A 26,886-nucleotide genomic window follows, 5' to 3' on the forward strand; every position below is an offset into this window, starting at 1 on the left:
GAGCATCACCTGAGCCTAGAGTTCTGGAATAACACAATGAGACCTTGTCACTCACAAACAAGTTGGGCTCCTATAAATGGACAAGTCACTTGAGCTGTCTGAGCCTTTGTTTCCTCCTTTCTGCATTGGGGAATGACCTCTTTCTCAGATTACCATTGGGTTGGTCACTTGGAAAATTTGAACTCTGAACGGTAAGGACACAGTGGCAAAAGAGAAGCATCCTGTGGCCACTGGAAATGTCTGCTTTACTGTTTAGTCTGTAGACTTTAGTCTGGGCCCAGGTGGCGTCACCAGTTAAATTGTGTAACTGTTCATTGGGGATATCTCCACTTCACTACCTGAAGAGGAAGGCAGGGCTGTTGGATGATGTAGCTAGGACCCTCTTAGTAAGACAGGGAGCTGGATAGGCCTCCTCTAAACAAGCATTGCTGTGCCCTGTCATGGATCTGTTGGAGGACTGCTGAGCAGGACAAGGGACAAGAACTGGACCAGTGATCTCAGCATAGGCTTTAGGTCCCCTACATTGTTTTGGCCCCACCATCCTTGGCTTTCCTAGTTAGGAGTGCACGGAATTGTTGGTTATCTGTTTTCACCTGTTGGATCACGTTTGTGTAGTTGAAGTAGCTAATTGCAGTAGGGAGCAAGCATCTTCTACTTGTCCAATGTGCCGAGTCTGTCTACGTTAATCATTAAGGAGGCAAAGTTGTGCCGATAGCTTTCTGTACCCATAACTGTCGTCGTGAGGTCCAGGGTACAATTAGGAGTCTGTGAAGGTCTCCAGACACCCACGTGTGTCAGCATCTTCTCACTGACAGTCATCAGGTCTCGTGGCCACAGGCTGAATATCGAGGACCAGAGGAATGGCGTCTATGGACTTGCAGTGAACAAATGGCTGAACAGGAAGCTCAGGCCCCTAAAGGCTCTCCTATGCTGTACCCCTGCTTCCCTGGAGACGCCTGCTGGGCTCAAGCTAAATATACATCTTGCTCACATTACATCTTATCCAAGTAAGATTTTCCATTACCACAGCATAGAAGACATTAAGGGCACAGTGATCGCTAGAACCCTGCAGACTAGTTGTCTACACTGGGTGCTGCCGGGGTTGGAAAGTCACCAGTGTGCGACTGTGTTTGGTCATTGCCTTTCCTCTCTCCCCGCTCTTTGCTTTCCTTCAGGAGGTCTGGTTACGTGCGGGTTCTGGCCTCACCCTTCATTGATCGATAACCTGATCCTGCACCTTACACCATAGACCCTCCCCCGATTTGAGGCAGAGTCACGTGTAGCAGAGGCTAACTTCGAATTTTGGATACTCCTATCTCTGCCTCCCAGGTGCTCAGATTATGGGCATGTGCCATCACACCCAGCTTTATAATTTTCTTCCCTGCATTCCTTCGTCTTCCCGTTTCAGCTGCCATCGACTGAGTTCTTTATCACCTGGACTATTACACAGCCGTCTCTGTGATTTCTGCCTTTCATCCTCTGCCCAACTCTAGCATCCTTACTGCCAGAAAATAAAAGTGTCTGTGTAGCTTCTTATCTTCATGTGGCGTTCGGGGCCGTTTACAGACAATACAGCATGTTTGCCTCTCTGCTTCTGCCCACTATGAGGTTTGGTTTTCACACACACACACACACACACACACACACACACACACACACACACACACATTCTGGCACACGTGGAAGTCAGATGACAGCTTGTAAGAGTCGGTTCTCTCCTACTATGTGGCTCTCAGGTTGAACACAGGTCATCGGAATTGATGGCAAATGCTTTGACCCTCTGAGCCATCTTGTCAGCCCTCCAGTCTAGTTGTTTTTGTTACAGACTTTGCTCTGAAGCTGGATGTGGTACCACATGCCTTTAAAACCCCAGCCCTCACTGGGCGGTGGTGGCACATAACTTTAATCCCATCACTAGGGAGGCAGAGGCAGGTGGATCTCTCTGTGAGTTGGAGGCCAGCCTGGTCTACAGAGTGAGTTCCGGGATAGCCAGGGCTACACAGAGAAACCCTGTCTCAAAACAAACAAACAAACAAACAAACAAACAATACAAAGCCCAGCCCTCAAAAGGCGGGTAGGAGGATCACTGAGTCTGAGGCCAGCCTGGCTACTTTGCTCTGAAAAGACAGTACTTGTTTTCCTCTCCAGCTTTCTGTCTGAACAGACCTGTTCACACTCTGAAGTGCAGGATGGTGAATGACACTTCTTCTCCAAAGCATCCCCCCCCCCCCCCCCCCCCCATCTCCCCCCCCACACCATTGCCATATCTTATATGGGCCATGCTTGCACTCCTTCTGTAGATACACTTGCTGGGCCACACTGTAGTTCAATATTTAACCTTTAGAGAAACTGTCAACCCCTCCACAGTGGTTGCACCAATTCACATTCTCTTGTGAGGGTCCCTCCTTCCTTTCTTCTCTTTGTATGTTGAATTCTAGCCATCCTTATAGGAGTCAATGGGATTATCTGTTGCTTGTACTTTAGGACATTGTTTTGCTTGTCGGTTCTACCCTGATTCCTGGGGAATAGCGATCCCCAATAAACTGTTTTCAGATTCCAGATTTCGTATTTCACAGCAGCACACAAAAGCCTGCCCGAGACGTTTCTGCACTAGCGCTTGCTGGCAAGGCGTGAGCCCGCTCAGACCTGGAGGGACGGACAAGCACTGCTTGGGAAGCCTTGCCCAGTTGGAGGCTCTCTCTGTTGAAGGGCAGGTGGAGGAGAAGGGCTGATAACACACTTGCAGCGTTCCAGGCTGACAGCTGTGAGGGTCCTTCTCCACAGCCGGAAGCTCGGCTGTGACCTTGGTGTCTCTAGATAGCTCCTCCTGCAGTTTCCAGCAAGTGCTAGTGATGGAGGAGACGCCCTTTAGTCTTGCTCAGTGAAGATGCTCTTTGAGAGGGGTATGGGATTTCACAGGCCGCATGAGGACAGAAGCCAGCTCTCCTCATCTGGAGTGGAGTTGTGTGCACAAAACCCTGAGAACAGCAGCGGCTACACTCTTGTTCTCAGGGAGCTTTCTTGAAATGTGGAAAGGCGCATGGAAACTGCTGCTTCAAGACACGTTTGGGGCGAAACATTGGCTGGTTCAGCTGACGGATGCCAGGCAGCACCTCTACCTTCGGGGCATCATCCAATGCAGTGTGTTGGACTTGGCCTACAAACAGATGCTGCAGTAGCACAGTGAGTGCTCCTGGTGGAAGCATAAGACCCACAAGGCGGAAAAGCAGCAAGGAGGCGTGGGGGACTTGAAAAGCTTCCCAGAAATAAGAGGGGTGCCTCCTCTAGAAAATAAGGACAGGAACACTGTCTTTGGGATTATTCTGATGATAAAGAGATAACACATTGACAGTTTTTTTTTCTTTTTCTTTTTTTCTTTTCTTTTTTTTTTTTTTTTGAGCTGAGGATCGAACCCAGGGCCTTGTGATTGCTAGGCAAGCGCTCTACCACTGAGCTAAATCCCCAACCCCAACATTGAAAGTTTTTAGTACAGGTTCTGGTTCTTCGTAAGCATTCAACAAATGCTGTCTTGCCTGTGGTGGTTTTTTTTGTTTGTTTGTTTTGTTTTTTGTTTTGTTTTTGTTTGTTTGTTTTTTAAGAGCTGAGGATTGAACCTAGGGCCTTGCACTTGCTTGGCAAGTGCTCTACCACTGAGCTAAATCCCCAACCCCTGTTTTTTTGTTTTTTGAGACAGGGTTTCTCTGTGTAGCCTTGGCTGTTCTGGTACTCGATATATAAACCAGGTTGGCCTTGAACTCACAGAGATCCACCTGCCTCTGCCTCCCTAGTGCTGGTATTAAAGGCATGCACCATCACCGCCCGGCCCAGTCACCTGGTTTTAATGAGTTGATGAATGATGGTACTTAGATTGATTGTGAGCAACAAGAGTGCCAACCTTGGCCCATTTAAGCAGATTCTCTGGAAGGTAACTGGGGCTCCCAATGTGGAAAGGGGAGTTCTAACAACAAGCCACAGTCGGAAAGACTCCTGGGGCCAAGGGACCTTAGTGCGGGAGCTTTTGCAACTTTAGGGTCACCAAGCTGTAGCAGAGTTTTATTTTTGTTCTTAGAAGCAAGAATTTGATAATTCAGCTTGGGCTATATGCCCGTCTCTGAAGAGAGGCCAGGGTTCTAGGATCTGCACTGTTTCAACTTACTTTGCTAGTAAAGTAGATCCTTGGCCTAGGGGAACGGAGCAGGAGACAACATCATCTCAAATCGGACCAGAATGAATAAATCATCTCTTGGTCCTTGGAGTTCTTGTTTGATGGTGGAAGCATTCCTGCCAATCTGTGAAATCACTTCTACATGGTTCTGTTGGTCATGTAACAGGGAGTGTCCTAGACGGTTGTCAGTTTTAACTTTTGTAACTGTATCTGTTCTTCACTGATATGTCTCTGGTTTTTCCATAAAATTAATTCTTAAGCGTGATAAGCTAACAAAACAATAAAAGTGTACTGGTAATAAAACTTTTTTTCTTTTATAATAATAATTATTTTTAATTCATTTTATTTTATGTGTTTGGGTATTTTGCCTATGTGTGTATCTGTGTGCTCCTGGTGCCTACAGAATACAAAAGAAAGCGTTGCATCCCCTGAGATTGGCATTAACAGTTATGAGCTGGGAATCAAACCCAGGTCCTCCAAAAGAACCGCCTGTGCTCTTATCGCTGAGCCATCTCTGGCCTCTATTGATACATTTTTACCTTTGCCTGTAGTTTTTCTTATATATTTATATGTATCTAATTATGGTTATCTTGTCACATTTCTGGGTTTGGGAGTGTATTAGTTGCTTTCGTTTTTACTGTGATAATACCCAACAAAAGCAACTTAGTAAAGAAGGTGAGGAAGGTGGACCAGTCTGTGTGTGCATCTGCAGTCAGGAAAAAGATGGTGAGTGTGTACTCAGCCTGCCTTCTCCTTTTCAGTTCAGTTGGTCCTGGACACACACGAACAGACACGCACACATTCAGGACATACACACACACATTCAGGACATACACACTCATTCAGGACGGACACACACACACACACACACACACACTCACTCACTCAAGAAGGGTCTTCTCTCCTTAGTTCAACTTACCCAGAAACTACTAGGTGATTATAAATCCAGGTAAATGACAGTGAAGATTAGCTATCAAATGTGAGGGTTTTTTTTGTTTTTGTTTTTGTTTTTGTTTCCATTTTTGTGGTTCTGGGTATTGAACCCTACTGAGTTACATACCTGGCCTGTGTGTTATTTGGAGACAAACACTAAAGTTGCTCAGGCTGGTCTTGAACTCACTCTGTAGCACAGACTTACAAGCCTGCACCACCAGCCTTATCCACACTTCTGGCTTCCTATTTTGTGATCAGAGATTTGCCCTGACTGGTTTCTGCTTACTCAAAACCTCGCTCTCCATTACTTGTTTATTTTGGCAAATGACCCTGCCTTGACCTTGTCAAATCTTGTCTTGTTCTTGTGACAACTTCTCCACTAATTTTGAGTTGTTTCCACTTTACCTCTGTTTCCAAAGTACAGAAACGAACAGCTTGTGCTTTACGCCTGTACCGTTCTTCATGCGATAGCTTCAGTTAGGCTGCATGAGCCACTAGTGGACAGAGGTCTAACTCGAAGGCACAAAGAAAGACCTAAACATGACAACATTATCAAACCAAGTGGAATATGTGGACATGTCGTCCCATCAGTCATTATCAACACGGATTTAAATGGAAGGCTTCACAGTCACTTCCTTTGAACTCTGTACTACAGTGCCGTTATTAAAACGGAGACTAGGTTTAAGGATTTAGCTCAGTGATAGAACGCTTGCCTAGCAATCACAAGACCCTGTGTTTGGTCCTCAGCTCCGACAGGAAAAAAAAAAAAGTTAATTTACATTTGCCTAGCGGTGGTGGTGCACGCCTTTAATCCCAGCACTCGCGAGGCAGAGGCAGGTGGATCTCTGTGAGTTCGAGGCCAGCCTGGGCTACCAGGTGAGTTCCAGGAAAGGCGCAAAGCTACACAGAGAACACAGAGAAACCCTGTTTCCAAAAAAAAAAAAAAAAACAACAAACAAACAAACAAAAAATGGAGACTTCCAGGCCAGTGACAACTCTGTTCGGATTATGCACGAAACTTATAAAACGAGATACAATCCGAAGCTTCTGAGGCGCGTGCGTGCGTGCGTGCTTACGTACGTGCGTGCGTCCCCTGACCATAAGAATATTAAGCTGATATTTGATCTTCTCAAGATTTACTGTATCTCATCAGCTGCTTTTCAAGGTGATCATAACAGTTGTATTCCAATGCCTGGTCAACTGGAAAAGTAATAGTAATTTCCAAGGACAGCCATCTGTTTAGATTTGCTTGTTTGATTTTGAGGCAGAACTCAGGCTGTCCTCAAACTCCGTTTGTAGACTAAAGCTAACCTTGAACTTGTAATATGTCTGCCTCCCAAGTACTGGGATTACTGATTTGCTTTTTTTTTTTTTTTTGGTTTTTCGAGACGAGATTTCTCTGTTTCTCTGTGTAGTTTTGGAGCCTTGTCCTGGAACTTACTCTGTAGCGCAGGCTGGCCTCAAACTCAGAGATCCACCTGGCTCTGCCTCCAGAGTGCTGGGATTAAAGGCGTGTGCCACCACCGCCCGGCTCTGATTTGCTTTTTAACAACCCTAAGGAAAGGCCAGCTATGTGACCATTCAGAAATTAAGGCTGCTGGTTTTGTAGTCCTCACTGCCAACCATGTACCTTGCTTTTCATACATCATCAAACTAGTTAGATTTTAAATATAGAGGTCTCAATGAGCAAAACCGGACTTTTAAAAATGGAGATAAAATGGTAGCCTCTCAGAGTTCATTAGGGAGGATTAATTGAGCTAGTATGCATAAAGTTGTTAGCACATTTAGCACGTGATAATAGCTAATTATGTATCCTGTTCCTGGCTTTGAATCATTCACGGTACCTGTAGATTGGGAAGAACTATTTTGGAGGCTAGATCTTTGAAAATGAGGAAGAACCAGCATCCCTTCCATCAGTAAAGACAAGAAGGACTCTTGTTAGTGTCCTAAGAACAAGAGAGTACCACACAGCCGTGGAAATGGCAGGGTTGACAACAAAGCCTAAAATGAACTTGGGGAGACAAAAAGGAGGGAGGCCAGAAAAACAACCGAGGGAACCCCAGAAGCCCTTCCAGCGCTCACGGAGGCCAAGCCATGATCTCCTTCAGTCTCTGCACCACAGTCTGCTCCTGTAAAGCATGAACATCCTTAAGGGCTGCAGGGGTGAGAAGGGGGCGGGGCAGTGAATTGGCCTCAGATGAACTGGCATCCCTTTAAAGCTCCCATCCCGCCCCGAGAATACTCCATTAATTAAACGTGTGCCTTGTGAGAGGCCTTCTTGCCTGTGCTCCCTGTTGGCTGTCTCATTCATTAATCTGCTGATTAGTAACCCTGCACACTTGCACCCCCTGTTTTTTGCATTCCCCTTTTAATATACTGTGCTGCTCCCCCGGGACATAAACTCCAGGACCCGTCCCTGGCCTGTTCATGTTTGTTTTCTTTGCCCCTTGTGCCTGCCTCTGCTATAACATTTGTAGTATGTGTTAAGTAATCCTTAAGGTAACATTTTTATTATGTCATAAAAAGTGCATGGCAAATATATTATAACTCATGGACTTTGTTTGAAAATGAACGGATAATTTATTGAGTGTGTTACATGAGCCTTGCTGTCTCCCCCACTGCAGCAGAGACCTGCTGCTCATTTAGCCCAGCCTCCTATTGAGCGCTCCCACCCTGTGACATGCAGCGAACGCAGAACCATGGTTGGCTAGAAGTGACATCATAGTTTATGTACTCAATAAAAATTTAATTAAGTCATTACAGGAATTGCAGTCATCATTTAACCCTCTGATTTCTTCTGTTTAGTTTATTATTAAACATTCAGTAATAGCAGTCATCGAATCTTGATGGCTTATAAAATATCTGCATGAATTTTAATGGCTTAAATAAATGGGAAAATATGAGTAACTGATATAAAGGGAGCCTTTCCCATGTGGTGGCTCAGTATATATGGGGTTTTTATAAAAAGCAAAGCATTATGGACAGGATAAGATCTTAATGAGCAAACAGCCCAACACCATCTTCTGCTGGGGGATCTGCGTATTCATAAGCAACATGCTCCATATAGGATTGACTAGCATTGGGGAGATGCAGACCCTGCACCCCAGCAGACAGTGCTTAAGGGAGGGAGTGGAATAGAATGGGGGTTCAGCAGAGAGAAGCTCCAGCCTCAGGGGCCCAGCGGGGGGACTCTAGTAGCTCAGAAGTTGCTGTCACTTCCTTCATCTGCTGATCAAGCTTGCACTGTCTTCAGAAAGGGACCTTCTTAAGAGCTAATCTAGCCTGGATGGTGCTATTAGAAATCCATTCCTAGTGTGGCAGCTGGCTTTCTGTCTGCAGAAGTGATGGGGAGCTCACAGGAGGGTACTGGAGTAGACCCTGGCTAACACTGAGCTCCATTCCTGCCTCCGCTCTCCCCTGGCAATCAGCAGCCAGGCATCTTCTCCAAGAGAAGATGCGTTTGTCCCTGTGTGGGCCACTCGGGAAAGCGAGAACCACGCTTTGCAGAATACTATTTGGGGGCTCCACTCTAGTCCTACGCTGATGGTAACTTGGTGTGTGACCTTGGGTCTGTCCTGTCCCGTGTTTGAGCTTCATTTCACCATTCATTCCCTTGAGGTCACTGGGCCAGGTGATCCCTGAAGGCCCTTCCAGCTTCAATGCTAGTTGGCATGATGTAGTATGTACGCTAACTCCGCCAACCGAGCAGGTTTGGTAAATGTTTTCCTAGGAGTGGTGCCTTGCCTTGTGTTGGATGCCCCGGCATGCTTTTTTGGCTCTGGTCATCTTGCACATTGAGGAGAACAACCAGTACATAGTAAGGAGGAACCCAAGTGTATGAAGGGGGCTGGTTGACCGCTCGTCCTCCAGTGACAGAAGGAACTCTTAACTCTGGCTATTGAAGCTTTCACCACAGCACACTGGATGCAGCAGGAGAAAGTAGTATAGTAGTGTGTAGTTCCGGGGTTACAGACACACAGAAGGTGCCTTTTCAGCAAAAACAAAATAATTTGTGGCATTGGATAGAGCATGTTATGAGTGGCCCTTTCTTTTGTTTGTTTGGGGTGCTGAACCCAGGGCCTCACTCACTAGGAAAGTCCTCAGCCCTGGGTGGTGACCTTGCAAGGATTTATTATCAGCATGCCCGTCTTAGCCCCTGTCCTGGGCCAGGTGTTTGCGTGCCATAATGATTCAGTCCTGCTTCCTGTGACCCAACTTGAGTAGCTCACAGACTGGTGAGAAAGACAGGTATACAAGCAGCTCCAACCATACTGTGTACCTAGGGGGAGAAATACACACAGAACTCGGAGAGCACAAAGGAGCAGTGGCTAGCGTGGCCTGGCCTGAAGGTGGGTGGGAAAGGTCATGGCTTACACTCCCAGACACCGCCGATCTCAGATTTTCCAGCCCCGAACTCCACAATTCTCTCCTCACTGTTGAGCATTGTCCACGGCGGTAAAGTACTGGAACTGCTTTTCGTTTTAGTTTTGTGTAAACAGACCAGGTCTTACTCACAGTTGCTTGTGTTTGCAGAGTTCGCTGCCATTTACCAAGACTTCCAGGGTATGTTGTTAACTTAATGAATGAATGTAAACGAACTCCTGTGCTCTTGAAAACAGCTCTTGTGTGCAGGGCAAGACAAAACAGCCTCAGAGAGCTTGGCTTGCTCAAGACCACATCCAAAATATATACCAGGGTTAGGACTTGAATCTGGGTTTTCTGAGTCTAAACCCAAATCCTTTTGCCTTTTCTGACCTCCAGAGACAGTTGTGAACCCCAGGATAAAGGTTGCTCAGGCTTTGATTTATTACACGTTATGATTTGACTGCAGACTGTCCCCCTGTAGGCTCATGTGTCTGGACACTTAGTTTCTAAGTGATGGACCTGTTAGGAGGGTCGTGGAACCTTTAGGAGGTGGCGGCTACCTGAAGGGAAGAGTATTCCAGGGGACAGGTTTTGAGGAGTAGTGGGGCCTCACCTCCGGCCCAGGCTTTCTGCTTTCTGATCCACCAAGATGTGAACTAGTAGCCTCACTCCCCCACCATTTACCTGCAGCCACATCTTCATTGCTCAGGGGACTGTGTCCTCTCAGAACCGTGAGCCAAAATAAGTCCTTCCTGGCTTAGGTAACTTCGTTCAGGTATTTTACACACACACACACACACACACACACACACACACACACACACACACAGTAAGATAATAGTGATAATTTAAATTCTGTTTACTTATTTGTGTGTGTCATGTGGAGGTCAGAGAACGACTTGGCGGTGTCGTGTTTCTCCTTCTGTCATGTGGGTCCTGGGGATCGAACTCCAGTTGGCGGACTTGGCAGTAAGCACCTTTGCCTGCCCAGCCATCTCAGTAGTCCTTTTATTGTTTGTGAAACATGGTCTCATATACGCTGCATGACCTTGTTATGGCCTTGAACTTCTGATACACACATACACATGCGCACACTCTCCCCCCACACACACCTGCAAGTAGTTTTTCAATGCCTGTTTTCCTATGCTAGGCTGTGTACTGCTGTAATCAGACACTGTTTCTGATGCTTTGTGTTGATCAGAACTAACACAAAACTGACATGCAGTTGAGGGTCCAGTCATTAAAACCAATGTGGTTTTGAATCAAAATCTGAAGGAAGTGGCAGTTTCACTTTGGAAAGTCCTGACAGCCAAGGGGACCAGCAGTTTAAACTGAGTTCCTTTCTCTTTGCTTTAACAGCCTCCGAGAGTGAGAGACACCATGCTTTTCCTTACTTTCACACTTCTGTTTTGTAGGTTAATTCCTATATCCTCAAGAAGAACATGGCCCTCATGACTAACAATTTCTATGCGGCAATCTTGGGGTATGATGAGGTAAGATCATTTGCCAAGCCTTAGTTCACGGAGCCTCCCCAACAAAGGCCCACCTTCCTCCTTTCCGCTCCTCCTCCTCGCTTTTTGAAGAATGTCTTTTTATTTATGTGTCTGTGTCTGTGTGAGTGTCTACCACATGTGTTTGAAGGTTCATGTTAGTGCCTACGGAGGCCAGGAAAGGGCATCAGTCCCCTAGAGCTGGAGTTCAAGGCTTTTAAGTTGTGAACTACACAGTGTGAGCACCCAATCCCAGCAAAGGCTCCCCCTACATACATGTGTGCATGTGTATGTGTGTGAGTGTGTGCTGGATCCCCTGGAGCTGAAGTTACAGGCAGTTGTGATTCACTGACCTGTATGCTCAGAACCACACTTATGACCTGTAAGAGCAGCAGGTGCTTATAGCCACTGAACCATCTCTCCAGCCTTTAAGGAGACTATGTGAAGGAAGCTTTGAAGACCATATTCTCTACTTGCCATTTTTGCTTAATATTTATTTCTTCACCTTCATCTAGTGCTGGGGAAAGAGAGCTTTATATAATGTGGTCAAACACTCAACATGGTAGCATTGAGCGCTCACTGAGTGCTGGATGGGGGTACAGAGGTGAATCAGACACTGCCACAGTGTCTTCCCAGAGAATGGAAGACACTCATACGTAAATGACATGATCTGTGGGACAAAATGTATACTGTTTTATTTTTCATTTTGAAGCAGCACATACTCATTTATGTGTATGAACTTTTTGCCTACATGTATGTATGACCCATGAGTGTCTGGTGCCTGTGGAGGTCATTCAGATTTCAATAAATCCTCTGGAACTGGAGTTAGGATGGTTGTGAGCCATCATGTGGAAGCTGGGAATTGAATCCAGTTTCTCTGCAAGAGCAACAAATGTTGAACCATCTCTCAAGCCCCCAAGTGCTGGGATTAATGGCATACACCACACTACACCTAGCTGCATATTACTCGTTTTTAAAGTTCACAAAACTGTATGAACCGGCTTGAAATACAACAAAGACCTTGTTTCTTTCCAGCCCCAAAGGAGGAGTCACCATAGTCCACTGGGTCTCCTTCCTGGTGTCATCTGTCCGTAGACAGCAGCTCCTCGCCTCTGTGCAAATGAGTTGCACCTACATGCTTTTCTGCAGAGTGCTTTATGCACAGGGCTATGCATGTTGAGCAGTCACAGTCCACAGTCTCAAACTGAAAGTCTGCCCATTGAATGCCAGCTCTCCATTTCCTCCTCCTCCCAGCCCCTGGCAAGCACTTTTTTCTTTCTGTCTCTATGAATTGACTAGGAACTCGTGTGAGGAGAACCTTACAGTTACTGGCTTATTTCACCTAGAAGCATGTCTCCGGGTTCATCCATGTTGTATCTGTCATTCCCCAGCCCTCTAACTTTATTATGGAAATTTCAAGTGTGTAGAAAAGTTAAAAAGATGGTGTAATGAACACCTGTATACATACTCACAGCATTCATCAGACCCCTTTTTTTTCTTGATAAATGATGTGCTTTTAAACTCATTTTGTAGTTAACTCCCGACTTTGTGCAAGCACCACCCCCTGGGAGAGGGTCCCTAACCTTCCCCAGACTTAGCTCATTCCACCTGCCCTGGGTGCCTACAGCACTTTCCAGCATTAGCCGTCCGTCACCTGGCTGGGTGTGCTTTCTTCTGGGAAGTGACAATGGCCAGTTGTTTCTGATGCTTGGCATGCAGTGAGGAGGGGAAGAAATGTACAGAGTAGGGAAGGGGTGGAGCTCAGTTGGTAGGTCACTTACCCAGAATTCACAAGGTCCTGGGTTTGATTCTCTGAACTGAATGAAACTGGGCATGGTAGCACATGCCTGTAATCTCCACTGGCATGTTCTACCTTCAATTAATTCATGTTAGGGGTTGAACCCAGGGCTTTATACATCTTAGGCAAGCACTCTGCCAACTGAGCTAGTTTCTAGGCCATTGGATGCTTTTTTAAGTTCTCCTTTTTCATTGTTTGAGAATTTCATGCATGCATATCACATGTTTTGATTAAATCCACCTCCCATTCTCTCTCCTACAATTCCCCCATCGCCACTTCTCCCTTCAGACCTCATCTGCTCTCTTTTCTTTTCTTTCTCTTGCCCCCCAAGTTCACTTGTTGGTGCTTGTTGTGTGTACGTGGGTTTAGGACCATCTACTGGAACCCCTCATATTTTGCACCCGGGAGACACTTTAAATCTGATCCCTGAGGCCCTTTGAAGGCTTTGATCCAGTAGGAGCCAGCTGGTGCTTCAGCAAGCACCCAGGCGACATGAGCAGGGAAGCTAGGAAAAGCTAGAAAATACTTTCTAGAAATTTCAGTGTCAGGAACCCAACACCCAAAGGTTCAGGCTTAACTGGTATGGGTGGACAGCCATAGCTGTAAACGTTCCCAAGGGGCTGGAAAGAGGGCTCAGCAGTTAAGAGCATTGACTGCTCTTCCAGAGTACCTGGGTTCAATTCCCAGCACCCACATGGCAGCTCACAACTACAGTTCCAGGGGATCCAACACCCTCACACAGACAAAACACCCATGCACACGAAACACAAATAAAAAATAAACAACAACAAGAAGTTCCCAGGTTTAGATGTGTGAGTCCAGAACAGGTTGTCTTAAACTTTGAAGTATCAAGTGAGTCATGTACAAAATGGGGTAAAATGCTTGTTGGACTAGCAGCTGTGGGTTGGAACCCAAGGAACTTCACTTCAAAGAGGCTGCAAGCCATGTGGGTGCAGCCGTTCTTCAGAACACTCTATAATCACAAGGTTTTAGACCTGCCCCAGACTAGCCGCGTGCCACTATTTTGATTTCATTAAATAAAACAAACTCTTGACGTCCTCATCCTGTTGGTCCCAGTGGTGCTCGATAACCATGTTTCAGAGGCCATCGTGGTAGATGGTGAGGAAAGTTCTGTGGCCAGCGCCGTTGTGCTGGGAGCCCGTCCCTCGTGGCTCATGCTCCCGGTCTCTCTGCTCTGTTCAGTCCAGGCTTCACAGTGTCACTGTGTGAACCGTTGTGCCGTGCATGTCCGCTCCATCTTTCTCTCTCATTGCCTGCCCTCCACGGGACGTCTTTGGCCGCGCTGCCCTGCAGATGGTGGTGAGACTGAGTAACACTCTGCTGGCCGTTGAGTGTTGAAGTCAGTAGCTGAGAAGGAGTCAGCTTGTTACCTTGAAGGACACTCTGTATTTCATGCATTTTTCTCTCTTGGTTAGAATGTCCTGCAGTGCTCCCTATTTCTTTAAAGATTGACTTTTACATATGTATGTATGTATGTATGTATGTATGTATGTATGTATGTATGTGTATGTGTTCACCATGTGCATGCCTGATAACAGTGGAGTCCAGAAGAGGGTATCAGATCCCCTGGAACTAGAGTCCCCACCAGATAGGTGCTGGGGACCAAACCCAGTTCTGCAAGTGCAGTAAGTGCTCTTAACCACTGAGCCATCTCTGCAGCCTCGTCCATCCATCCGTCCATCCATCTGTCTGTCTGTTCGTCTATCCATTCGTCTGTCTGTCTGTTTGTCTATTTATTTTAAGAAGCCTTGGTTGTCTTGAAGCTGACTATGTAGCCCAACCTGGCTTCAAACTCACAGAGATCCTCCTGCCTCCACCTGGAGTGCTGGGGATCAAAGGCCAGCTGATCCTACCAGAAGGTTTTTTTGTTTGTTTGTTTGGTTGGTTTGGTTTTTTGTTTGTTTTGTTTTGGTTTTTGTTTTTTGAAAGACAGGGTTTCCCTGTGTAGCCCTGGCTGTTCTGAAACTCAATCTGCAAACTATGCTGGCCTGGAACTCAGAGCTCCGCCTGCCTCTGCCTCCCTAGAGCTGGGATTAAAGGTGTGCGCCCCCACCGCCTGACTTGATCCTCCCTGTTCTTAAAGGTCACTTTTTGGTTCACTTCTTTCCTAACCTCTCTAGATCTCTTGTGTTTTTACTCTGCATTTCACTATCTATCGATCCATTTAGAAATGGTTTTTAGCATGTTTATCACGTGTGATAGATGAGGAATATGTTGGTGAATCAAAGAAACATGGTTCAGTCTCTTTCCCGTTGATGTTACTGAGACAGGTGGTACATGAGTAACTCCTGAGTCAGCAGAAAAATGCTTAATTACTAATAGAGGGCGCTGATAGAGATCCACAGTGGAAGACACAGTGTGGACGGGAGGGCTCTCAAGGACTCCTTCAAAAGTAAAGACTGAGGAGTAAGGAGGCAAAGGCAGCCGTGGATTGTGGTCTCACCAGGGGACTCAGCATTTGCTCACTGCCCACGATTTTGCTCTGTGCTACCTTGTCCCTTCTGGATTGCAGGACCCGAGAGCTGAGTGCAGTCGGTACGACTCTGTGTTCTTAGCATTGTGCTAAGCACACAGTGGTAGTTACCACTCCAGGATAGTACCACAGTTCTTCTCTGTTACTCTAGACCTAGACACCCTAATTTCCTAAAGAATGCCTTCTTTATGCCTCGAGGTAAACAGTGGGCACCCCACTAGATTGTGGGAAATTGGCCCTGCACCCTAGTGCTTCTTGACATTCAAATTTGCACACTTGCACACTTGAATAGTCAGTCTGATGGGAAGAAGGCTGCAGCTGGTTCGGTGTTGGAGTGTGCCATTTTCAGCACACTGCTACTGTATGCCAGGGCTGTGTGATGGCCCCGTCCCCTGACCTCAGCAATGCAGGCAGGTTCCTCTCTCAACACCAATTACCTCGATAACCTCTGAGGGAGCCTCGGTACTTATCATTCAAGTGGGGGTAATAATACCTGTGCTGTGTGGTGCAGGTAGTCATTAGACACTAGCTGGCACAGAGACCTGGTGATCTGGAACAGGTTCTTAGCAGGGCTAACACCTCCCGAGTCCCCCTTTGCCTTCTAACTGCTCAGGCCCCCTGTGTATGGATTTGCCCTGTCCCAGCCAGCCACCTCCCCCAGCTCCAGGGGTCCCTGATTGCAGCAAGTCCTGACTCCCTGCTTCTCTTTTTCTGGGCTCTGCTCATCCTCCACACCTCTGTGACACTCCCACCCACTCCTTCCCATATCACATAAGTGGGTCTCTGCCAACAGCGTCCCGCCTGTGCCCAGGGCACTTCACACACAGGCGGGCTGTGGTGTTAGCACATAGCTTGCGGGAGGATGATGTGCCTGAGCTTGTCCTTGGCTGTCATTGCCATCTGCCAGAAGAAGCGGATTTCCCCGGCTCAGCCATCATCACACTGGGAGTCTTCAGCTGTGGAACTATGGGGAGTATTTAGCAGACGGCATCTCTTTTCCACCTATCTGTTAACTCCCTGCGTGTTGGTCGAACCTTTTTGAGAGATGACCTGGAGTAGGCCTTACATGCCCCAGGCCCAGGAGGCTAGACCACTGAATAACTAAGTATCCCTACGTTTTTGTAATCCTTGCTGGATAGAGAGTCTCTCATGGACATTGTCTCTTAATTCTCACAACTCTGTGGGATAGGGATTAGTCAGGCTCAGCTAAGGAACGAGAAACTGAGGCTCCAGAGAAGCTAAGGGCTTTTCAAAGGCCACACTACCTTAAATTGACAGAGCTGGCATTGAACTTCAGTGGTCTGGCTCCCAGATCCCACTGCTGTTTCAAGTGTATTAGCTTCCAGCTAAAGCATGTTTTTGTTTATTGTACCCAACACATTTCACTTTTTAAAATGGCTTTGTAGCCTGACACAATGGCACATGCCTATATTTGAGTACTTGGTAGGTCAGGAGTTCAAGGTCTCCCTTGGCTACATAGAATTTGAAGGCAGCCTTGGGTACAGGAGACTCTGTCGAAAAAATCAAAAAGCTGTGCTGGAGAGAACTTCCTCAGTTAAGAGAGTTACCACAAGCCCTATGGGCCAGGCTGGATCCCCAGAATCCACATGGTGAACGGAGAGAACCAGACCTTGCAGGTTTTCCTGTGACCCTCACATGCACTTTGTGGCATGTGCACACCCATACCCACATGCATGCAAAACCAATACACGTAATTATTTTTAAAAGCCTTTACTTTTTTTGTGTGGTGGTGCTAGGAATTGAATCCAGGGCTTTGAAGACACTAAGCAAGTACTCTACCACTGAGCCACACCCCCAGGCCACATTACCTCATCCTTGTAACTTGAGGATGCTATAGGTGGAGCAAGTATTTTCTTTCACCTCTGCTCAGGTCCTGGGGTGATAGGCATGCACCACCCCACCCATTTTTTAGAGCAGATGTTTTCATCCCTTTGAGCATCCAGGAAGCCCTAATACTCGGGTTTAGCCATAACCATGGAACCTGACTGTGGCAGACCGAACTCAGACTGAGTCCAGCCTTCTGAGTCCAAGGCAACACTTCATATCCATGTCCTACTTTGGCACAAAGGCAGAAGCATTTCTCAGGGCCTTTCCTTTCAATTTCCTTCATCCGCCCTGCCCTAGAGGTCTGAGCTAGAAAATGGCTGTAATTGGCCTCTGTAATATCTGGGCTTCCAAACAGAGTTAGTTCCCAGTGCCAGGAGAGGCAATATCAGGCACACAGACAGGCTCTGAGCATTGCCCTGTGCAGCCCCGTGTGGCCCATGGCAAACCTACTGAGCAGGCTGTTCCTCGCCTCAGTGTCTGGGCCAGCCATGGTCAGATGGGTGACAGAGAAAGTATAGTTTCTACTTCCCTTTCCCAAAGAGCCAGCCACTTTGCAGATGTGTGACCTTGGAGCAGTCCCCACCCTTCCCATGCCCAGGCAGACACAGACTTGCAATGCACTACCCTTGCTGGGCCTTGCAGACATTCATTGCCTAGGCTGGGCACAGTGGGTGGAAGTGAGTGGACCGCATCTGGGAGGGTCCAACAGATGTGAGAGCCAGCCCCACCTTACCTTAGCCAGTCCCATGTCCTTCTTCTGTATAAAAAGAGGGTTGAGGGACTGGAGAGATGGCTTGGTGGTTAAGAGCACTGGCTGCTCTTCCAGAGGACCTGGGTTTAATCCCTAGCACCTACATGATGGCTCACAGTCATCTGTAATTCCGGTTCCAGGAGATCTGACACCCTCTTCTGGCCTCCACAGGTAGCAGGTACTCACATGGTATACATGCAGGCCAAACCCTCATATACACAAAATAAAGCCAGGCGGTAGTGGCACGCACATTTAGTCCCAGCACTTGGGAGGCAGAGGCAGGCGGATCTCTGTGAGTTCAAGGCTAGCCTGGGCTACAGAGCAAGATCCAGGAAAGGTGTCAAAGCTACACAGAGAAACCCTGTCTCGAACTCTCCCCCCCCTAAAAAAATTTTTACTTTTAAGAAGAAGCACTCAGGAGGCAGAGGCAGCTTTGTGAGTTCTAGCCTGGACTCCAGAGTTTCAGACCAGCCTGATCTACAGAACAAGTTTCAGGCCAGCCAGTGCTACACAGTAAAACCTTGTCTCGTCAGTGCCCCTCTCCAAAAAAACAAAAACAAAAAAACAAAAAAACAGGTGTTCCAGATGTTTTCAAGCTCCCCCATTACCCTCTCACTCCTGAATCCATTCTTTGGTCTCCCTTGTTCAAATATCCCAGCTTTAGTGTCATGGCTCTGCAAGACACGTCTTGTTCTGTGTTCTAGGGGATCCTTTCGGATGATCGTGGACTGGCTGCTGCCCTCTGGAGAACCTTCTTCAACCAGAAATGTGAAGACCCTCGGCAGCTTGAGTTGCTGGTGGAGTATGTGAGGAAACAGGTCAGCGCACTCTCCCTGCTCACACCTGGTGGCTGTTGAGTCCTGAGTACATGGTGCTAGCATCTTGGTAGGCCAGGAGAGACTGACTGAGCGGGAGCGCGATTAAGGGATTCTAACCCCACCACATACATCAGCAGTAAGCACTGATGAGGACCCAGCATCATCTTCCTTCCTTCCTTCCTTCCTTCCTTCCTTCCTTCCTTCCTTCTTCCTTCCTTCCTTCCTTCCTTCCTTCCTTCCTTCCTTCCTTCCTCCTTCCTTCCTTCCTTCCTTCCTTTCTCCTTCCTCCTTCCTTCCTTCCTTCCTTCCTTCTTCCTTCCTCCTTCCTTCCTTCCTTTCTCCTTCCTTCCTTCCTTCTTTCCTTTCTCCTTCCTTCCTTCCTTCCTTCCTTCCTTCCTTCCTTCCTTCCTTCCTTCCTTCCTTCACTCCCTTTCTCTTTCTTTCTTCCTTTCAGACAAGGTCACTTGTAGCCCAGACTAGCCTTGGATTCCTGCTCTTTCTGCCTTTATCTGTGAGCCATCAGGCCTAGCTTAAAATGGAGCATCTTTGGCCAGGCATAGTGGTGCACGCCTTTAATCCCAGTACTTGGGAAGCAGAGGGAGAGGCAGACAGGTTTCTGTTAGTTCAAGGCCAACCTGGTCTACATAGAGAGGATTCCAGGTCAGCCAGGGCTACATAGAGAGACCCTGTCTCAAAAAACAAACAAACAAACCAAACCACCACAGCAACAAAGAATGAGGATCCCAGGGGTAGGGACGGAGAGGAAAGGAAGAACCTTCTGCTTCAGAAAGCCATGGTATTCAATTGCTGTTTGGTTACCAGCTGGCGCCAGGTGCTGTGTTAGGTACTACGTCCTCAGTCCTGGAAGATGCGGCACCCACTGTGCCCATTCTGTGCTCCTGTGGACTCCTTGACTTGTAGCAGGCAGGCTTCAGGCAGCACCTGGCAGACACCTCCAGTTATCCCCACTGGCTGCTCTTCCCTGTCAAGCAGGGTCCCCACGTCAGGTCCTTACTCTGGCTTTTCAGGGCTCCTGACCCTGCAGTTTCCAGGGGGAGCTCCTTGGGAGGACTGCTTGAGCACAGGGCAGAATTCACTCCTGACGGCCTGCCCCAGATCCTTCATGCCGTCTGCATGACCATTTGTTCACTCATCCTGAGGCAGGACGTGGAGGCTTTTCTGGGGTCTCCCAGTGGTTCACCCCGCACGACTGGCCTCAGAACCCAAACTGGGTGAATCATTTAACCACTAGAATCCACAGCTGCTGCAGACAGCTCACCAGCTCGAGCTGTCTGTGAGTCACACCTTTGCTTCATGGACTTGGCCTCTGGGGCTGAAGGGGCATCATGCCATAGTCATTCTTCAGTTTACCTCCATGGCCTTGCCAGCCTCCAACAAGCAGGAAAGGGCAGGCCAGACCCCAGCTCTAGAGCAGACAGGGCTAATAGGACCAGCTAGTTGCCTGATGGAGAGCTGACATGCTGAGGCTGTTGGTAGCCGGAGTGTAGGGAACCCCAGAAGCCAACACTGCCATTTGACTGTTGTTGAGATGTGCAGAGCCAGGGAGAAGGCACTGGCCAGAGAGCCTCACCCTTAGACAGGAGTTGAAACTGGCGAAGTAAACACTTTTTTTTAGAGACCCACCCAATTTTTTCCATCTGTCCTGGTGGGCTTGTGCCAGAGGCTATGACAAGGCCTAGCTAGGACCTCTCTCCAGGGACCCAAGAAGGGTTTGCCATAAGTAATGTTCCTGTGGGGAGTCTCACTGGCCCCATTAGAAGTGGGCCATGGTAAAAAAGCAAGGAGCTGTTGTTGGGGACCCAGTTCTGTCGTGCCTTAGAGCACCTGCTGTGTCAGGCCTGGGCTGAGAGCAGAGTTCAAGGACTCAGTCCTGCCCTCAAGGAGCCGAACAAGCTTACAGGCAGCCTTGGAGTCAGTCAGCCAGGCTGTAGTGTGATCCTGGTTCAGGCGGGTGCTGGGGAAGCCAGGGAAAGACGTGTTCTGACCTAGGAAGCTGAGCCTTGAGCAGGCTCTGGTACTACTACACAGCAACTTGGTTACTAAATGGTAACCAATCTTCCGTTAACAACCAGGAGGTAGGCAAAATGGTGGTGTTCAGGGAAGAACTGTAGAGGAGCTAGGAAGAGGCGTGGACTGCGGTTCATTGGACTGCGTTCCCTGGAAAGCTGGGGCTAAGTTCAAGAGGCAGTTTGGAAATGAAACAGGAGCGGTGAGCTCTTGGAAGGCCTAAGATGAAGCCTCAGTCTTCCTTCCCTCCCCATAAGGGAGCCTGCCCTGTAGGGCGGGGCAAATCGGGGCCCACCGGACAGCATCAGGGCCCACTAGCAGGTAGAGTCAAAGATGTTAGAAGGACAGTTGGTGGGCCAGTATTCTGCATGCACTGTGCTGTTTACTCTCCTCTGTGACCTGGAAGATACACATTTCCAGCTGCTCTCGGACAAGGGGACAAAAGTTCCCAAAGTGACCCCCTTGTACAAGGCCACCAGTGCAGGGCAGAGAGCAGACAGGGCGACGTCTGGAGGTCATCCAGTCTGACTTCTTGGTCTGCAAGAACTTTGTAATGAGAGTGTAGCAGAGAGTTAAAACTCCTTCATAGGGAGTGGGCAGGGTGGGGAGGTATGCTAGGGAATTCTCTAGAACATTGTCGGTGTGAGTGTCTAGGTCACTGGTTCTCATCCTTCCTGATGCTGCACCCTTCAGTACAGTTTTTCATGTGGTGGTGACCCCCAACCATCAAATTATTTTGTTGCTACTTTATAACTGTTATTTTGCTACTGTTATAAACTGTAATGTAAATATCTGATACGCAAGATATCTGACATGTGACCCCTGTGAAAGGGTGGTTCACCCCAAAGGGTCATGACCCACAGGTTGAGAAACAGTGGCCTCAGTAATTGTTTCTCCAGATCCCCTTAATGCAGCAGTCCTGGAGCTGGACAGTCAGATTACAACCACCACCACCCCTTTCCCCTTAACTTCTCATTCCTCCCCGTGGGGAAGCTGTCTTTGTTACGCTCACATTCCTCACATTCGCCTGTATCCTCTGGTCCCCTGCTCCATTTCTAGATGCAATACCTGGACTCCATGAACGGGGAAGATCTGCTTCTGACAGGGGAAGTGAGATGGCGCCCTCTGGTGGAAAAGAATCCACAAAGCATCTTGAAGGCCCACACTCCTACTTACAATGATGAGGGCCTTTGAGAGACTGACTCCTCTGGACAGTTGTAGCTGGCTGGCTTGGAGGAACCTCCACGGAAGAAGTGCCTGTTTGTCCCAGGACCCTGAAGAAGGTGGCCTAAACTGACTTTTGAACAGCACCTGTTGAATACTCGGCTCATTTGTGTTGAGTTTCTTCTTCTGAGCCCAGGAGTCTGATCCAGTGGGGGTCCTACTGGGGGGGGGGTCCCCTCATGCCTCTGACATGTTTCCTCCCTCAAGAGAAACCCAAAGCACACTTCCCAAGTCCTTTCAGCAACACACGTGACTGAGAGCTTTTCCAGAAGGCTGAGGAAGGGATGGGTAGGTTAGAAAGGGGGCCCGCTCACCCAGGTCCCCCATGCCTAGGAGCAGTTTCTAATGCTAAGTCCCCCAGCTGTGAGCCATAGGGTTGAAGTAGCCATTAAAAAAAAGAGACTTATTTCTGCCATGGTTCTTTGTTCCGGGGTCTTTTAAAAACATAAAGCCAGGCAGTGGTGCACACTTTTAATCCCGGCACTCGGGGCAGAGGCAGGCGGATCTCTGTGAGTTCGAGGCCAGCCTGGTCTACAGAGTGAGTCCCAGGACAGCCAGAGCTACACACAGAGACCCTGTCTCAAAAAATGAAAAACTAAGCAAGAAAACAAAAAGAAACCTGGGTGAGGCAGTGGATGCTCCAAGTTCAAGAATTAACTGCAGTTGCTGTCTGCTGCTCCTGTCTCCAGTTCACAGAGAGAAGGCCAGTGGTGTCTGCCAGGCACGCTCTCGGGACCCAGGAGGTCTCTGAGGGCCAAGGGGCTTGTCACATCCTAAGTCATTTAGAAAGCGGTGTTGAGAACAAAAGTCCCTTTGTCATCCACAGTGAACTGGGCAGGAATACTCTGTCTTTCCTCTCACGGTCTTTACATGAGAGCGAGGCAATGAGACATTCTTCCTGGCCTGTCGGTACCATCCCAAGCCCCAGCCGAAGCCCAGTTTCTACCCCCTCCCCCAGCTTCTGAAGCATGTGCTGTAAGGGGCACCTGGTCTGAGGCACTTAAGGGGCCTATTTTCTCTGAGAGTTTGGGTCATCTCTTGGAACGTTTTCTGAAATTGAGGAAAGGGGGTGGGAACCATCCTGCCCCACCCTCCCCCATCCAGCTTCCTTCATTGAATTTGCTATAAAATGAGTCCTATAAAGAAACTCTATACTGTGAGGTATACGCCACTTCTGTGAAAACATTACAAATCAAGCCGTCTTCTCTTGGTTTATTTAAGATGCTTTTGTTGCAAGCGGGGCTCTGGAGTGAAGCGTCCTCTGTGAGTGTGAGATAATAACACCTTCTAACTCATTACATCTGGGCACTATTTACATAAACCAGAGGCGAGCCAGGCAGGAATTTGCTGATTAATTTATTTTTAATGGAGTGAAGTATGCCATGCACCAAAATAAACTTTACTGTGTGTACCTAACTGCTCCTGGAATGGATGGAAAAATTAATGGAACAGATTTTGGCTCCTAACTCTGCACATTAATTCATATATAAAAGTTATTTGAACATTAACCCATTTGCTGCCCAGGGCAGCTCCCCTGCCACAGATTCCAGCCCACAGCACCAGTTTAGCTACTGGGCTTGCTTTAGGAACCTCGACTTTGCCAGCAATTTTAAAGGTCATTAGGGCCCCTTCTGGTACCACTGCCCACCTTTCTTAGGTTCTGTGTTCATGCAAACCCTAGCAAAATCCAGCAGCAGAAATGGCCCTTGCTTGCAGAGATGTATCCATAGAATTCAGTGTTAGGATCCAGCAACTCTTAACATGGAGTTGAGTTGTGATTCCCGGGGTCCTTATCCATGACTGTATGCACCAGTTGCCACACCACACCCTCTCATCCTCAGGATAAAACTCAGGTACTTTATAGGCCACAGCTCTTCTGTTGACTCCCACTCCATCCCAGGATGATTTACCAGGTCTCATGTCTTCTCTTCCCTAAGCACACTTGGGGTCTTCCCCGAGTCACTTGGAGCAGTCTGAGGGACCACTGTGTTTTCTTTACCTGGACCTCCTTCCTCCTGGTGCCGACTAAAGATCTTAACCTTCCCGAGGGTCACCTCCCCTTCTCTCTCCCCCAGCCCTCCATAGGCTTCCCAGGATGCATCTTATCATGTCCTCTGCTCACTTAGCACCCCCTAAAAACAGAGGTGACATTTTGTTCACACCCTCCTCCGGTATTGAAGTGTTGGCTGCAGCCACACAGTGGCTGCCATGTTGGGAGGTCACTTACTGTGCACTGTCTGGCAACATCTGTGTGCACCTGGCAAATAAGTAAGAGAGAACGAACTAAGTCTGTGCAAACCCAAGAAAAAGAGCCCTTATTGGGCCAGCCTCAGTCCATCTTATTTTAGCAGTGATACTAAAATATCAAACCCAAAAGCTCCATCTAAACACTTTCTAATTAAAAAAAAAAAAAAGTTAGAGAAAGCAAGTGGAAGGCATTGTTTCCTGTCCCTGGAAGACTGCTCTTTGGGAATTATTTTTGTCACCTTCTGACATACTTCTACTTCCAGAAAGGGTTAGAACAAGTAAGAGACACCATTTATATATATAAAATATATATATATATATATATATATATATATATATATATATATATATATATATATATATATATATATAAAGCTGAGCATGGCTGAGGTGTGATTGCCTTGAGGCTAGCCTGAGGCTACCCTATCTCAATAAAAGGCCATGAAGACAATTCAGTGAGTAAAGGTGACTTGCAACGGACCCCAATGACCTGACTTAGATGCTGGGACCCTGAATGTTAGGGGAAAACTGAATCTTATAAGTAGTCTTCTGATTTGCGCTCTCCATGGCATAGGTGACCCCCGAGACACACACACACACACACACACACACACACACACACAGTAAAAATAAATAAATAAAGGAAACCATGAAGCAAAGCAAAGTTTGAAATATAAAATGCAAGTATAGAAAGGAAAGAGGGAAAATAATTATACTAGAAATCCTACCCAAAATAAAATAAAAAATTCACAACTTTCATGGGCTGGAGAGATAGCCCAGTGGTTAAGATCACTGTCTTCTCTTCCAGAGGACCTGGGTTCAAGTCCCAGCACCCACATGGCAGCTCACAACTGTCTGTAACTCTAGGAGATCTGATACCCCCATACAGACCTAAAATTTTGAAGGGAGGGAATAGAAATCCCACACAGCAGCCCCTGAGACAATACGGGCCGTCGCTATTGCTCTTGGCTGCCCATCAGCACAGATGGAAGGCCCTCCTGCCAAAGACACCACATGCAGTTGCAGGACATAGGGAAGTGAAGTTAGAGCTGAGCTGCAAGTGTCCTCCCTGCCGGCTAGCTTTCACGGTGTGGAAGATGCCAGCAGACTTGTGGGAGAGACATCAGTGTTCTTACCCAAATGGGAACCCTGTGGGCTACAATGCTAGGAAAGATGTGCTCACTTATGCAGTTGTGGCGTGACTATTACAAGGGTAATCAGCTACTTTCTGATTGGATTAGAGGCCCACTCCATAAGAGTGAATCCATATTTGGTTCCATAAACCTGGTCAAAAGCCCATGGCTGAGGAGGTCATAGGCCTTAGGGTGAGACTTCGTGCTGTCTTACTAAATGGACATGCTGTCAAACACCCTCTGAATACTTAGTTTATACCCATAGATTAGTACTGCTCTCAGCCTTGGTCAGAGAGGCCACTGTTTGCAGTGAGCAGTGGTTGACGCAGAGGCTCTTAACTGGTCAAAATGTAGAGTGAGTAACTGTTGAGTGCTTAGTCTTAAATGAACATCTAAGGGCTAGAGAGATGCCTCAGTGGTTAAGAGCACTGGATGCTCTTCCAGAGGACCTGGGTCTGTTCCCAGCACCCACATGGTAGCTCACAGCCATCAGTAATCCAATTCCGGGGGATTCAATGGCTCCCTGGCCTTTACAGACACCAGGTATGTATGTAGTATACTGATATACACACATGTAGGCAAAACACTCATGCACATAACATTTAAAAATTCAAGAACATCTGTGTCAAGGCTCAGGGAATGTTGTGGAAGAGGGGGCAGGAGAGCTGGAGGATGAGGAGGAGCACTGTGAAATGCTCATGAATCTTAACAGGTCTTATTAATAAAATCAAACTTGAGAATGCCAGAAGATTAGAGACACAGAACAAGCCACAGCTTCCTCACCTCGCCAGTTCCTCAGCTGGTCTTGTTTCCTCAGACTGCAAGCTTCTGAGTCCTCATCCCAATGGCTCTCAGCTGAATTGTGCTGTTCCAAAGCCCAAAAGCTTAACCACTAAATGCTTAACTAGCTCTGGTCTTCACGCCTTATATATCTTTCTCTTTCTGCCGTCACTCCCTGGGATTAAAGGCGTGTGTCACCATGCCTGGCTGTTTCCAAAGTGGCCTTGAACTCACAGAGATCTGCCTGGCTCTGCCTCCCGAGTGCTGGGATTAAAGGCGTGTGCTACCACTGCCTATCCTCATGTTTAATATTGTGGCCGTCCTGTTCTCTTCCCCAGATAAGTTTATTTTGGGGAACACACAATATTTTGGGGAACACAATACCACCACAACACGGCCCAGCCATTGCACTGTGGACTCAGCATCTGTGGCTAACTGAACAAGACGGGGGCCCAGAAACATCCCATCATGGATGGAGGAGGGCCTTGTCAGGCCCAACCCCTTCCTGAGAAGCTATGATTTGGGGGAAGAAAAGTATTTCTTCAATGGATAGCTACTGGTAAGTTGCCCACACCCAGGCTCATGCAAGCAACCCTAATTAAACTCACCGAGTCTCAAAGAAACGAACGTCGTTAAAGTAGAGAGGGGGGCATTTGTTAGACGAAGGTTCGGTACATGTAGGAGGGGTGAGAGAGAGTAATGGGTAAAAACAACCAAAATACACTATATACGTGTATGAAATCATGTTTGAAAAAGAAATCCTACTTTTGGAGTATTTGGGAGGTGGAGGCCGGAGGATAACAAGCTGGGGG

General features: G+C 47.6%; 1 protein-coding gene across 2 annotated transcripts in view; it reads left to right on the forward strand.

The window, feature by feature from the left end:
• Positions 1-22,279, forward strand: part of LOC118582838 (ubiquinol-cytochrome-c reductase complex assembly factor 1) — a 94,135-nt gene extending 71,856 nt beyond the window's left edge. For both annotated transcript variants that reach the window (XM_036185960.1, XM_036185961.1), the window contains 3 exons: positions 10,879-10,956; positions 18,549-18,662; positions 21,750-22,279. In XM_036185960.1, coding sequence (XP_036041853.1) covers positions 10,879-10,956; positions 18,549-18,662; positions 21,750-21,884 — 327 coding nt within the window. In that variant the 3' untranslated portion in view covers positions 21,885-22,279. The remainder of the gene's footprint in view (positions 1-10,878; positions 10,957-18,548; positions 18,663-21,749) is intronic.
• The last annotated feature ends 4,607 nt before the right edge of the window (positions 22,280-26,886 follow it).

This window comes from Onychomys torridus, chromosome 4 (assembly GCF_903995425.1).
Source record: "Onychomys torridus chromosome 4, mOncTor1.1, whole genome shotgun sequence".
Classification (NCBI taxonomy): Eukaryota; Metazoa; Chordata; class Mammalia; order Rodentia; family Cricetidae; genus Onychomys; species Onychomys torridus.